The 14317-nt window shown below is 30.9% G+C and overlaps 1 protein-coding gene across 9 annotated transcripts in view; it reads left to right on the top strand.

The window, feature by feature from the left end:
• Positions 1-14317, top strand: part of Stxbp5l (syntaxin binding protein 5-like) — a 369984-nt gene that overhangs the window by 82601 nt on the left and 273066 nt on the right. For all 9 annotated transcript variants that reach the window (XM_005386478.1, XM_005386477.1, XM_005386476.2 and 6 more), the window contains exons 4-5: positions 9773-9854; positions 12043-12143. In XM_005386478.1, the coding sequence (XP_005386535.1) occupies positions 9773-9854; positions 12043-12143 (183 nt within the window). The remainder of the gene's footprint in view (positions 1-9772; positions 9855-12042; positions 12144-14317) is intronic.

Below are 14317 nucleotides of genomic sequence, written 5' to 3' on the forward strand. Positions count from 1 at the left end.
CCCAGGTGTCTAGCCGCTCCTGGAACACTCTGTTTGGTTTTTTAATGATTGCCATTCTTTCTGGAGTAAGATGGAATCTTTTATCATATTCAGGTATGGTCCTTTTATGCCTGTTTTCTTCAGGGTTTTTATCATAAATAGGTGTTGGATTTTTGTCAAAAGCTTTTTCTGGATGTATTAATATGATCATGTGGCTTCTGACTCTGCTGCTGTTTATGTGATGCATTACATTTATTGTCTTATATATGTTTAAACATCCTTGCATCTCTGGATGAAACTTACTTGATCATGATGTATCATGTTTTTGATAATGTGCTGCATTTCATTTACTAATATCTTGTTGAAGATTTCTGCTTCTATGCTCATTGCAGAGATTGGCCTATAGTTTTCTTTTTTAGTTGGGTCTTTATTTGGTTTTGGGATTGGGGTGATACTGGCTTCCATCAATGAGTTTGGGAGAACTCCATTTCTTCCAGTTTTTTTTCGAGAGCATTGCCTTTGTTTCTTTATGCATTTTAGCTTTATTGTCACCTCTTAATTCCCAGGACTCTTTTTCCCTTTCTTTTCTCAGAATGTATGAATATATTATAATTTCTTCTTTCTAGTTTACAGTCAAACAGTAAATACTCTTGTTCCACTATCTTACCCTGAAGTCTGAAATTTTGTCCAATTTGACAACCTCTGCCTTTTAAAATAATGTTTGATTACATGAAGAATAGATTTGCATTTTAACCTAATACTTTTAAGAGAGGTCACTTACGATAGGATGCATTTGATCAATTTTCTGAGAATTTAAATGCAGGGATTAATATATGTAACTACCACTGTAATTAGAATACAGAAGAGTTTCAGTATTCAAAAAACCTTCATTTTATCGTTCATATCTCCTAACCCATTAGTGTAGTTTTCTTTGTAGAGGTCCTTTCCTTGGTTAGGTTAATTCCTAGCTAAGGTTTTTTTTTTTTTCCTGTTGCTATAATTTTGTTGCCTTTTGAGAAAAGTATGTCAAAAAGTAAAAAATTAAAAGTCAGTATTTTTGAAAATTTATGTGTATGTTTTTTCTCATAATACTTTTGGTTGGTGTATTTGGCAGGGCAATGCTGGTCTTAATACATCTAGTTCAAGTTGTTTAGTATATTCTGGACAAGTTTGTATAGAACTGGTGTTTTTTTTTTCTTAAATGTTTGATGGAATTCACCATGGCAGTGATTGGTAGTTGGAATTTCTTTCTTGGTATTTTCAATTACAAATTTAAATTCTTGAGTAGATATGGCATTAATTATTCTCCAAAGGTGAGATATCTAACTCTTGTCAATCATTACTTCATTTGGCAGGAGAGAACAGGATAGAGAATGGAAAGCATTATTCTCCAGAACTTTTATTCTATTGTTTATATAGGCAAAGTGAGCTCCAGTGACTAAAGTCTTCAGATTTTGGTAGTTGAAGGTGAGTCTGCCTGCATAGAAATTGTAATGAACAAAGGGATATGGCCAGGACACTGATAGAATTTGTTTGAAATCCACATTCGTTCACTATTCAGTTACTCCTATGCTCCATGTCAAGCTTACTGTGTTCTGCCCCTGATTCTTTTAGGTGCTACTCAGGTGTAATGTCTAAAATAAACACAACAGGAGAGTTAGGGAAGGAGTTATCGTTCTCTACTGCCACCAGTTACTTACAAGATTGTAACTGATAATTTTTTATTAGTGTGTTTGCCATACATCATAGTTATGTTAGTTTTTTCAGAATTGTATGTTTATATAGCATATCTGGATCATTTTAGATTCGTTAAGTGCCCCCTATCCTTCTACCTTACCCTTGTTCCTTTTTCTATCTCCAACAAGTCTACCTTTTTGTTTTCTACCATCTCTTCTTTGTTTTACTTTTCATTGTATGTATATTTTAGGTTTCTTTTATCAGAGAAACTATGTGATGATATTCAACTTTCTGTGTTTTACTTATTTTATTTAACATGATGGCTCAAATTTAATTCATTTTCCCACAATGACATAATTTTATTCTTCCTTATGGTTAAATACTATTCCACAATGTATATATGCCACATTTCCTTTATTAATTTGTCTATTGAGAGCTGTGTAGGTTATGTCATAGTTTAGGTATTGGGAGTTGTCCCACTAGAAACATGAAGATACATGTATCACTGTAGAATGATATCTTTAAAGCTTTTGGAAATATACTCAGGAACAAAATGGCTAGGTCAAGTGGAATTTCTGTCTGTAGATTTTTTGAGGCATTTCCATATTGATTTCTATAAAGATTCTACTAGTTTATATTCCCACCAACAACATAATAGGGTTCCATTTTCCCCTCACATCCTTGCCAGCATTTGTCATTTTTTGTGTTTTGATGGTAGCCATTCTAACTAAGGTCAAATGCAGTCTCAGAGTTGTTTTGATTTGCATTTCCCTAATGGCTAGAGGTTATGAATATATTTTTTTTCTTGTACTTATTGGCCATTTGTATTTCTTCTTTTGACAAGTAGCTGTTCCATTCATTTGCCCATTTTCTGATTAGAACATTTGTTTTGGGCGGTTAGTTGTTTGAATTCTTTCTTTTTTCTAGATATTAGCTCTCTCTCCGAAGAGTTGCTGGTAAAAATGTTTTCCTATTCTCTTAGGTTGTATCTTCACTCTGTTTTCTTTGCTGTGCAGAAGCTTTCTATTATCTCCTTTCTTTTTTGTTTCTGCTAGATTTTCATTGCTGTCAACAACACTTCTATTTTAGTTTGCTTTCTTAGTGGGTTTACCTTGACCTTATTTTCTGATTTACTAATCACTTTTAAAGCTATACTTTCTGCATCTGCTCATATTTGTTTTATGTCCAGATTACTATTGGGGGTGGAAGTATCAAGAAACTTCTTCTGATCCCATTTTTATAACAGCCACCCTAGCTTTTCATGATAGTCAATGTCAGTGTCTTTTGTTTTGTTTGTTTGTTTGTTTGTTTTTGTTTTTCTTCTGGTACCAGGAATCAAACTCACGACCTTGTGCTTGCCAGGCAGGAACTGTGCCACGGAGCTAAATCCCCAGCCCCAATCAGTGTCAGTTTCTAATACAACACTTTACTCCTGTGCCAGTTGGCCTAATTGCATGAAGAATTTAAGTACTTAAGTGGCACTGATAGCTTTAGGTTTACTCTAATTCTTGTATTTCCTAGTAGAAATGTTGCATTTTCCTAGAATTAGTAGCTCTAGTCCAATGCAGACTAAATTTTTATGGACAGGAAGCATACTTTTCCATATAGTTACTGAGAAATATTTGAAAAGTCAACTTCTCCATCCACTCCTTGTTTCCTAAATCTGCTCATTCCAGCTAATACAGTCATTGATTCAAAGTATTAATCTTCATGTTGAATATGACATTCTGACACTGTAAGTTATCATGTACTTATAATGATTTTAAGTGGCTATTCTGGCCTCCTTTAGGCTAATAGTTTAAATTTTTAACTTTTTAGTGCACATTATCTACACAAAATAGTGGATTTTGCTTTGGCATATTTGAACATGTGAAAAACATACTTTGATCTTCCCTTATCATTTTTTTTTGCCTTTCTCTCTTCCCTTCACTTTTCTCTTAGTTTTCCTTCTACTTTCCTGTCACCTCTCTTTAGTTTAGATTCTACAAATGAGAGAAAGCACGCAACATTAGTCTTTCTGAATCAGGCTTATTTTAATTAATACAGTGCTTCCCAATGTCATCTATTTTCCAAAATGACATGATTTTATTCTTATTTTATAGCTGAATGATACTCACTGTGTATATATATTACATTTTCTTTGTTAAATTCACAGGTGCCTGGGCTATTTGTATAACTTAGTTATTGTGAATTTTAATACAATAATTTATCTAATATAATAAACTAATAATTTGTAATTGTGAATTTTATCATACAGTAAACATAGGTATGCAAGTATCTCTATAGTATGCTTAGTTTAATTACCTCAGGAATATACTGAAGTGTAGCTTAACTAGCTAAAATCGTAGCTCCATTTTTAGTTTTTTGAGCAACATCCATATTGATTTCCATAGTGGTTGTATTAATTTATTTTCATACCAATAGTGTGTAGGGGTCTTTTTTCACTGCACTGAAAGCTATTTTTTTATGTTATATGCATTGTAGGTCTAATGAGTCCAATCATTATGTGCCATTTGTTGCGCTTCTTTCATTGTCAACTGAGACTTCTGATTGAAGGCAACTTTATATGTTATTTCATGATGATAAATCACTGTTTCTCTAGTACGTAATAGCACATATCAAGGAAAACTCATACTTGCAATAAGTAGCAATCTTAGTAAATAAAATCTATTGTCTTCTCCGGGATGGAATGAGTTTCTTGTGGTTTTATTTAATTAGCTTTCTCCTAAGTTTATGGCTGGTCTTATCGAGGGATGATACAATATTGATGGCTTAGCATTGGTTTCTGCTTCAGACAGCTTGGACATTCAACAAAGATAAGCTTTAAGTTAGCTGTAATAGGCCCCACAATATTGGGTTAGGGAATAGCCTCCTTTTCTGATACCCCGTTTCACCATTTTCCATTATGAAAGCAGAGGGAAAAAAAAGCAGAGGAGTGGCTGATGACAGAGGGTAATATACCACCAGATAGTCATTCTACCACTGACATTTTCAGTATCTCTTCAGTGGTAAATTCATTATGGGAAGTATTGGCATGAGAAATAAAAGTCCATATATATTGTATGCACTTTCATAAGTTCACCTACATGTTTTTTCCCCCCAAGATCTCTTTATCTTTTGTTTTTCAAAACAGGCTCTTTTCAATACCTACAAAGAGGCATTAATCTTTGGAGATGAAGGCAATTATTCAGAATAAAAATTTTTCCTTGGGGAAAGCTTAGCTGTCTCCACATTATGATTTAATGAAATGATTTTTCAGCTGCTAACTTTGTCAAAAGGAGGGCTATTAGGATTTTAAGTTTAATAACTCTAGATCAATTCAGGGAAGATTGCCATCTTAATGATAAATCTTTTATGAATATGACACATATATCCATTTATTTAGGTTCTTTGTTAATGTTTCTTTGCAATATTTTATTGCTTTTAATAAAATATTTTAAAACATCTTTTATTAAACTTATTCCAAAATAATTTTCATGCTATTATAAATGAAGTTTTTAAAACATATAATTGGAGGCTGGGGATTTAGCTCAGTGGCAAAGCACCTGCCTGGCAAGCGCAAGGTCGTGAGTTTGGTTCTCGGTACCAGAGAAAAACCAAAAAAACCCCAACCAAACAAAAAAACATATAATTGTTCTTTCCAGTAGATAAAAGTACAGTATATTGTGTACTTTCTGTCTTGCATCTGCAGCCTTATCCAATTCAATTATTAGTGTTAGTGCATTTTTATGATTCTTACAGTTTTCCACATAGATTATTGTGTTCACTGCAGAGAAAATTTTATTTCTTCCTCTCTAACCAGTGGGCCATTTTTTATTCACCTTATTGCACTTGTGAATACCCTTGTTAGTGTTAAATAATAGTGATGACAGTGTTTTTTGAATTTATGTTGAGTCATTAATTTGAAGTTTTTCTTTATTTGTGATGCCTTTGCTTTAGTACTGAAAAGTACTGCTTCGTAGAATGAGTCTGAAAGTATTCATTCCACTAAATTTTCCCTAAGAATTTTGTAGGTGTGGTATTATCTTTTATGTAAATGCTTTATAAATTTCACGAGTGATTTTTTTTCTAGGCCTGGATTTTTTTGTTGAACTAAAGATTTTAAATGAGTACTCAGTTTACTTATGTAATATGGTATTGTTAAGTTTCTTGTTCTTGTGTAGTTTGTGTCTTTCCAAGTATTTGTCCACTTCTTTTATTTTGCCAAAATTTTTTCACTACTGAGGATTGAACCTAGGGTCTTGCTCCTGTGAGGTGAAAATTCTACCACTGAGCTACATCCTGGCCTTATTTTTAAACATTTTCTATTTTGAAAAAGGATCAGTTGGAAAGACTGACCTTGAACCTGTGATCCTCCTGCATCAGCCTTAGTAGCTGGGATTACAGGCATTTGCTACCACCTCCTGCTACTTAGTAAAATTTATTGGAGTAAATATTTCTTTGTTATCTTTAATTTCTGATGGCTTTATAGTAACATCTATCCCTGAATTCCTTATGTAGGAAATTTATATTCTTTATTTTTCCCTTGATCCTTCTAGATGAAAATTGATCAATTTTATTTAATCTTTCTACCCAGCTTTTGGTTTTACTGATTTTCTTTATTGTTAGTCTGTTTTTTTTTTTTTTTTGTTTGGTTGTTTCATTGATGTCTCTGCTCATTTTTATTATTGCTTTCCTTTGCCAGTTTGGGGATTAATTTGCTTTTTTATTTTTAATTGTATGATTTATTTATTTATTTATGTATTTGTTTGCTTGTAAAACAGGCTCTTATGTAGTTCAGGTTGGCTTTGAACTTACTATGTAGTCCAGGCCTCACACTTGCAGCAATCCTCTTACATTAGCTTCCCATGTGTTGGGATTACAGGCTCTAACCATTATGCCTGAAACTCTTCGATTTTAAAATTTTTTTGGATTTAGATGGAAGCTTAGGTCATTGATTTGAGAGTTTCCTTTATGTTCATTATAAAGTACCTTAATTACTCTTTTTTTTTCCACTAGTGTTTATTTAATAGTTGTAACAATTTATAAATGTTTGGAGAATTTTCTGGTTGTTATCAATTTGTAACAATTCCCCAATGGTTAGAGAACATGCTTTTTAGTGCAGCAATACTTTCAAGTGTTTTGAAGCTTTTTTTTATACCACTAAATATTCCTTTCTTAGTAATTGTTCCTGTCACAGTTTAAGAGAATATGTATTCTGTTATTTTTGAGTAGTGTGCTCTAAAAATGTTAATTAGATCAAGTTGACTGATAATTTTTTATGTAAGTCTTCATTATTACTGTTTTCTGTTTTCTATCAGTTATTAGAGATGTAGAAAACCCCACTATTAATTGTGGCTTTGTTTATTTCTCCTTGTAGTTTTTTTTTTTTTTTTTTCCCCCCAGTACTCAGGACTGAGCCCAGGGCCTCCACACTGACTTACATCCTTAGCTTTTAAAAACTTTTTTAGTTTTTGACAGGATCTCACAAAGTCACTAAGTTTCCCAGGTAGAACTCAGCTCAAACTTGTGATCCTCTTATTTTTTGCATTATGTATTTTTAAGCTTTCTTATTAGATACATAGATATTTAGGATTTTTGTGTCCCTTTGATGACTTGCTCATTTATTATTATGAAGTGACTATCTTAAATCATGGAAATATACTGTGTTCTCCAATGTAACTTGTTGGGGCTGGGGATTTAGCTCAGCGGCAAAAGCGCCTGCCTGGCAAGTGCAAGGTTGTGAGTTCGGTTCCTGGTACCACAGAAAAACCAAAAAAAAAAAAAAAAACAAAAAAACAATGTAACTTGTTTATATTAATATCTTTCTATGTATGTTTCAATTAGTGTTTACATGGTGTATAATTTGCTATGTTTTTGCTTTAAATTTATTTGTGTATATTAAAAGGAGTTTCTGTAGGCATCATATAGTTTATCTTGTTTTTTTTCTAAATCTGATGTTGACAATCATATTTTAATTGGGTTGTAAATACTATATACTTAGTGTGGTATTGTTGTGATTAGATTAAATCTACTATCTTGCAGTTTGTTTTTTAGTTATCTTACTAGTTCTTACTTTTCTCCTTTTCTTTTTGTGTTGCATTTTTTATGATTCCATTTTTATCTCCTTTTTTGGCTTATTAACTCTGGTTATTTAACTCTCCTATCTTGGCTTATTAACTCTGGTTTTTTAGTAGTAGTTGCCTTCTGGTTATACTTTATAGTATACATTTTTAACTTTCTATAATTTGCCTTTAATTAATTTTATTATGCTTTATTAAATAGCATAAGAACTTCACTAAAGTATGTTTTCTTCTCTGCTCCTCCTGGCCTCTGTGCTCCTATTGACATCATTTTACTTCTATATATGTCATAAGCCACAAATCCATTATTATTTTTACTTTAAATGGTTATCTTTTTGATATAACTTTTAAAAGTATTTTATATTTATTCATGTTTATTTCATATTTATCCAATGTGTATCACTTCTGGTGTTCTTTCTTGTTATGTACCCAGATTTCTATGTTTGTATACCTGGATAGCATCTGATATCATTTCTTTATTTAAAGTATTTCTTTACCATTCTTTTTGATGAAAATCTTTTAGGGATAAATAAATCCATTTCATTTTGAGCAGTATTCCAATATTTTCTACTGTTGCATTTCTTCTTCATGCTGTCAATTCCAACTATAATAGGCCATTTGATATTGATTCATGACTGAATAATTTGATATTTTGCCTCGTCCATGTCGTTTTTATTATAATTTGAATATTTCCATTGATATGTCCAAGTTTGCTAATCTTTAATAAAAAAATTTAAACATTCTATTTGATAGATCTTTCATATAGCTACTTACTGTAGTCAATATTTACCTTTTTCAGCATATTCAATATAGGATTATAAATGCTTTAAAATCTATAATTTATGTTTTCTATTCTATTTTTGGTTTTATTTTATTAATTGAATTTTCTTTCTATGAGTTTTTCCTTTTTTCTGAATATTTGATTGCATGTGATACGTTTGAATTTTACCTTTTTGGGCTCTAGAGGTTTTTGTGATTGCATAATTATTCTTGATCTTTGCTCTGAATGTAGTTAAGTTATATGGAAGAGTCTGTTAAGCGCAGGTTGATTTATTTTTCTTTATGCCTTATATTTTCTTTTATTATTTTATATTATATTACAGCCTTGTAATCACTTATATGTGAATATTTTTGGATTGTGGAATGAATCATCTCAGTCCATTATTTCTTACGGGGGAAATTCACTTGGATGTGCAAATGTTTTGGATTACAGTCATGTTTCTCAAATGAATTATGCTCATGAACCAAGGTTTTATTGTACTTCTTAGTTGTTTAAGTGATAGGTAAAACTGGTGCCAGTGTCTTCATTATGGCTGGCAGTGGAAACTGTCGTGCAGTTTATATCTTAGAAACAACTGATAAATTAGCACAAAGAACTACATATATTTTGGTGTAAGATATATCAATAAATTTTGTTCTATAGTATTTTCTCATCCTCCTTACTTACCTTCATTTTCCCTATTTTCCTTTTCTCTCTTTTATGTTAACTTTCTTAGTATAAATAATGACTCCTAATAATGTGTTACTAGTTATTTCCCAGTATTTCCAATTTTAAAAATTCTTTATGGTATTTTTTAACATGCAGAAATTTTATATTTTATGTAGTCAAATATTTATGCTTCATGGGTTTTAAATTATTAGGAGGGTTCTGTATATATTAAGGTTATGATCATACTTAAATAAATATTTTACAAGTTGTATTATTTCACTTATTACATTAAAATGTTTGGCTCATCTTGAACTTATTTTAGGGAAAAAATATTCAGTCATTTAAATCTGAAATGAAATAAGATGTGTATAAAATCATGATTTCTGTTTTACTTTTGGGAAAGAAACTACTCCTTTTCAGTTGTTTTACTTGTCATTCTTTTTATAAACTTCTAGATATGAAAGATCTGTGCTATATATAATTTTGTAAATTCAGACTTTCTAACACTTTATTTAAAAAAATAAGATTAACGAAGAAGCTAGACCTTCATTTTTGAATATTTCTACTCTACTCTTTGATGTCCATGCTAATTAAATTTTAGAATCCTTAACTTTTATTGTATTAGACTTGGGAGACCTGGTGTTGATTGTTATTGCCAACATGAAAGTGGTGCAGCAGTCTTGCAGCTCCAATTCTTGGTTAATGAGGTAACGATTTTTGATTATTTAAAATTCATAATATACTACTTTCTTTTAAAACGTACACACACACAAACACACACAGACACATATACCATAGAACAGGTTGAGTATCCCTTACATGAAATGTTTAGGATCAGGAAAGTTTCAGATTTTGTTTTTTTGTTTTCTCTTTGTAGATTTTGGAACATTTGAATAAACAATATAATGAACTATATTGGGGACGAGATCCAAGTCACATTAAATTTATCTGTAGGTCATGTGTATCTTAGACACATAGTCTAAAGGTAATTTTATAAAATATTTTCAATGGGCCTTGCATTTTGACTGCAACTCATCACATGAAGTCAAGCTTGGAATTGTACGCTCATTGCATCATGTTCACACTCAACAAATTTCAGATTTTGGAGCATCTAGCATTTTAGATTTTTGGATTAACAATGTCCAAGCTAGAAGTGATACATTCTTTTTACATTATGGTTCTAAATGTTTGAAAAATGTATGTATGCAATATTATTATGGTCACATTTTTCATAAAAGACTATCCTCCTGTACTTATCAAATTATTAAATTTTAAAGGAAAAAATTATAAAAAATCCTTTTATTGCAATTACATAGCATAATATTGTTTTTTTAAACCTAAAGGTCTTTAATTTCTTTACTGTTCATTAAATTTCCTTCTATCCACTCTTTTCTTACCAATTTAAATTTTGTAATCTAGCCTAATCACATATGTTGCTTTTATCTTTAATAGTCTTTTTCAAAATTTCATTAGTACATGTGTGTAGTGCATAATATTTACATTCCTTGTAGTGAGTTGGTACATGTACATAATGCATACTTATTCTTTGTTTTTCATAGATTTTCCCTTTTCTCCCTTCTCCCTTCACTCACCTTTTGATCCCCTTGCTTTTTTATTTTGCACATGTTTGTAATATATAATGTTTAGATTCCCTTTATGAATTGGTATATGTAAATAACACATCTTAATTCCTTTTTTCATCCTCAATCACTCCTTTCTCTCTCTGCTCCCTCCATCTCTTCCTCTTTGAGAAAAATCTCTCTACTTCCTGTTATCTTTTTTTTTTTTTTACTCTTTCGTTTTACTTTTGGCTTCTCATATAAAAGAAATCATGCAATATTTAAACTTGTGTGTTTGATTCATTTTATTTAGCATGATGGTCTCAAAATGCATCCATTTTCCTATGAATGACTCAAACATCTTTCTTCATAGCAGAGTAGTAGTCCATTGTGTGTAATTAACACATTTTCTTTATCCATTTACCTGTTGATAGGCATATAGGCCATTAGCAAGATTTACCTATTATAAATGGTGCTTGTGTAAAAATGGATATGCATGTATCACTGCAATATAATGTCTTTAATATTTTCTGGAAAACACCTAGAAGAAAAGTATCAGGATCAATTGGAATTTCTAGCTTCAGAATTTTTAGGAATCTCCATACTGATTTCCATAGAGGTTGTACTATTTTACATTTGTACCAACTATGTAGAAGGATTCCTTTTTCCCAGTAGCCTCATTAGCATTTGCAATCATGATAAGAAGTAGAAAACATTCTATTCTTTTGTGTTTAATGAAGGATTCATTTATATTTGATTATTATGCTGGATAACATTGGTGTTTTTACAATTGTACTGAATCTAGTTGGAGAAGTATTTTCTTTAATTGCACATATTTTTGTTTATATTAAGTGAGCCTTCTTGGGCATATTAAATTAAATGCATATTTTTAGTAAAAACATATTTTTTCAAATATAAAAAAATTCTAAGGAGAATTTTTATATGTGCTATATTTGATTTATAAAACTGGCATCATATTTGCTTCTGTGTAAAGGTATATAGTATGTATGTGAAAAGTAAGAGCAAAAGTTTAGATTGTATATTTTCTTTAATAGTCACTATGATGTTATGTTAATTATTCCTCTCTACTAGTAAATGGATATTCACTGAACTATTCATTCAAAGTACCAATACACCATAAGTCATTTGGTTGTTCCACTTTCAGCATTCTTAACCTTCCTGTTTGAAGGATATACAGCTGTGCTTCTTTATATTTCTAGATTATATAAACACAAATACCTGTTTAAGGAATGAAAATCTCAATAAATTACCTTGCTAATTTTGCTTTCTTAAATTAAGGAAAACACACACTAACATTGTCTGCTTTTTGTTACAGGGTGCTTTGGTCAGTGCAAGTTCAGATGATACACTTCATTTGTGGAACCTTAGACAAAAAAGACCAGCTATCCTTCATTCTCTTAAATTTAACCGAGAACGGTAAGAACATGAGTTAAACAATTTTAATGTACAACAAAGTTACTCATGGAACAGGTTTTATGTTAACTTGACAGACTTTTTTCATTATCTCAGCAGCTAGAAATAGTTTATTATTTCTTTTATAACAGTTTTTTTTTCCTCAGAGAATGAGTAATTGATAAGTCACCTATTAATGGGAATACCTCCAAGTGTCTTCTAGCTTTAAACCAACTTTTCAGCAATAACATATTCTTTTCTCTGGACCGTGTTACTGAAAACCCATATCTGATATTTTAGGGTCAAGTATACAATGAACATATTTCTATTCCTTTTATCATGTCAGTTACTTTCTGTGCTTTAAATCTTGCCTTTTGCTTAAATACATTTTCTACATTTAAAAAAAAATCAAAGGAAGTTTCAGATATCTAAAATAAGCTGGTACTAACTTTAGAGCAACACTAAATGTCTGAGATGAATATTGTCTATGATGATACAGTAATTTAAACAATTCAAATTCTCTCACTTCAGAATTAAGTATTAATAATAAAAAGAGGAAATTATACCAATACATATGGGAAAATTATTAGATTTATTTATAATAAACTTTTTAATGTCTCTAATATTGGATTCAGTCAGATCTAGAACATAATGCAGATCTGCTTAACTGATATGAAGACATGAAGTAAAACTTGTACTTTAACGCTATAAAATAGGCTTATATTTATTATTTGGGAAACAATGAAACACTTCTCTGTGCATGGGAAGGAACATCACAGGGAAATTTGGAATTAATGACAAGAAGAGAAAGCTGTGAGAAGCAAATTTATCCAGATGAGCAAATAGCGTTCAAATGAAGGAAGATAAATAATGCGGGCAAATATTCACTGGCTTTGGGCCCAAGAAGAGTACTCATTTTATCTTATTGAATGGTAATGGTAGATAAGGAATCACTGCAATATGGGTAGAGGTTAACAAAGTATACTTTTTATAGATAAGATGGGAAAAAGGATGACGTATAAAGATATCCTTTACTATACTTTGTTATTGAGTTCCTCTTGCTGGGACATGACTCAAAGGAGAAAAGGTTTATTTTGCTCATGGTTTCAAAGATTTCAGCCCATGGTTGGCTGGCTCCAAGGCAGAAACATCATGGTAGATGGCAGGGGGAACCCTCACTTCATGGCAGCTGGGAAGAAGACAGAAGGAAAGAGCCAGATACAGATGAAAGATTTGGGGATGGGATGTATTTTCAAAGGTACATCACAGTGACCTAGTTTTCTAACTGGACCCTACCTTCTGATACCCCATTTGACTACAAATTTATCAGTCCTTTAATTGGTTAATGAGATTAGTACCTTTAATACATAAGTCTTTTGGGGATACTTCATATTTTAGACGTAACATACTTCTAGTTTTTTCCTTCTCTTTTTATATACATAATAATAGTTTCAAGTATTCTAAGTAATATTCATGAGTATTACATCTCAGTATTTTAGAATGCAGCATCAGGAGAGTTTTTTGTATCCAGTATTTTTCATAAAGATTGAATTTATATTTTAGACATTTACTAAAACTAGATAGTACTACTTTCTTTAGATTAGACCTAGATTTTATTTTATTTTAAATTTAGACCAGAGTTGTTATACCATTTTTAACATTAAAATATTAATATTCCAATTATAATGCTAATTTTTTCTCTATCTGCTGGTAAGATTTTTTTCTTTTGTTTTAATTCATCGAGTAGATCTGAACCTACAGTTTTGTGTGGATTTTTTTTCTTCACAATTTAAATGCTGAAAGGAATGTTCTGGTTCCTTTTATGGGTCTTTTGGGAGGAGGAAATCATTTGTGGTGATGATTTCTAATTATAATATTATTTGAAATGAAGTAGATTAGTTGGTAGAAACATAAAACAACTGACAGATTTAGGAGAAGTTTAAATACTAAGAACTTTGAATCATTTTAATATTTATAAATTATAATATTTATCTTTTGAGAAAGATACGTATTTTTCATCATGTAATTTGAGAAGTTCACTAACTTGTCATACTTTATTGTAGGAAGGGAAATTTCTACCAATATATCTACCAACGAGGGGTGCAAATCTGTAAAGGAGAATTTAACCACATATTTTTTGGAACAGCCTCCAAACCCTTTGACATTAACTGTTTAATTATATAAAATTTTACATACTC

This window comes from Chinchilla lanigera, unplaced genomic scaffold, assembly GCF_000276665.1.
Source record: "Chinchilla lanigera isolate Chin_1 unplaced genomic scaffold, ChiLan1.0 scaffold00026, whole genome shotgun sequence".
Taxonomy (NCBI): Eukaryota; Metazoa; Chordata; class Mammalia; order Rodentia; family Chinchillidae; genus Chinchilla; species Chinchilla lanigera.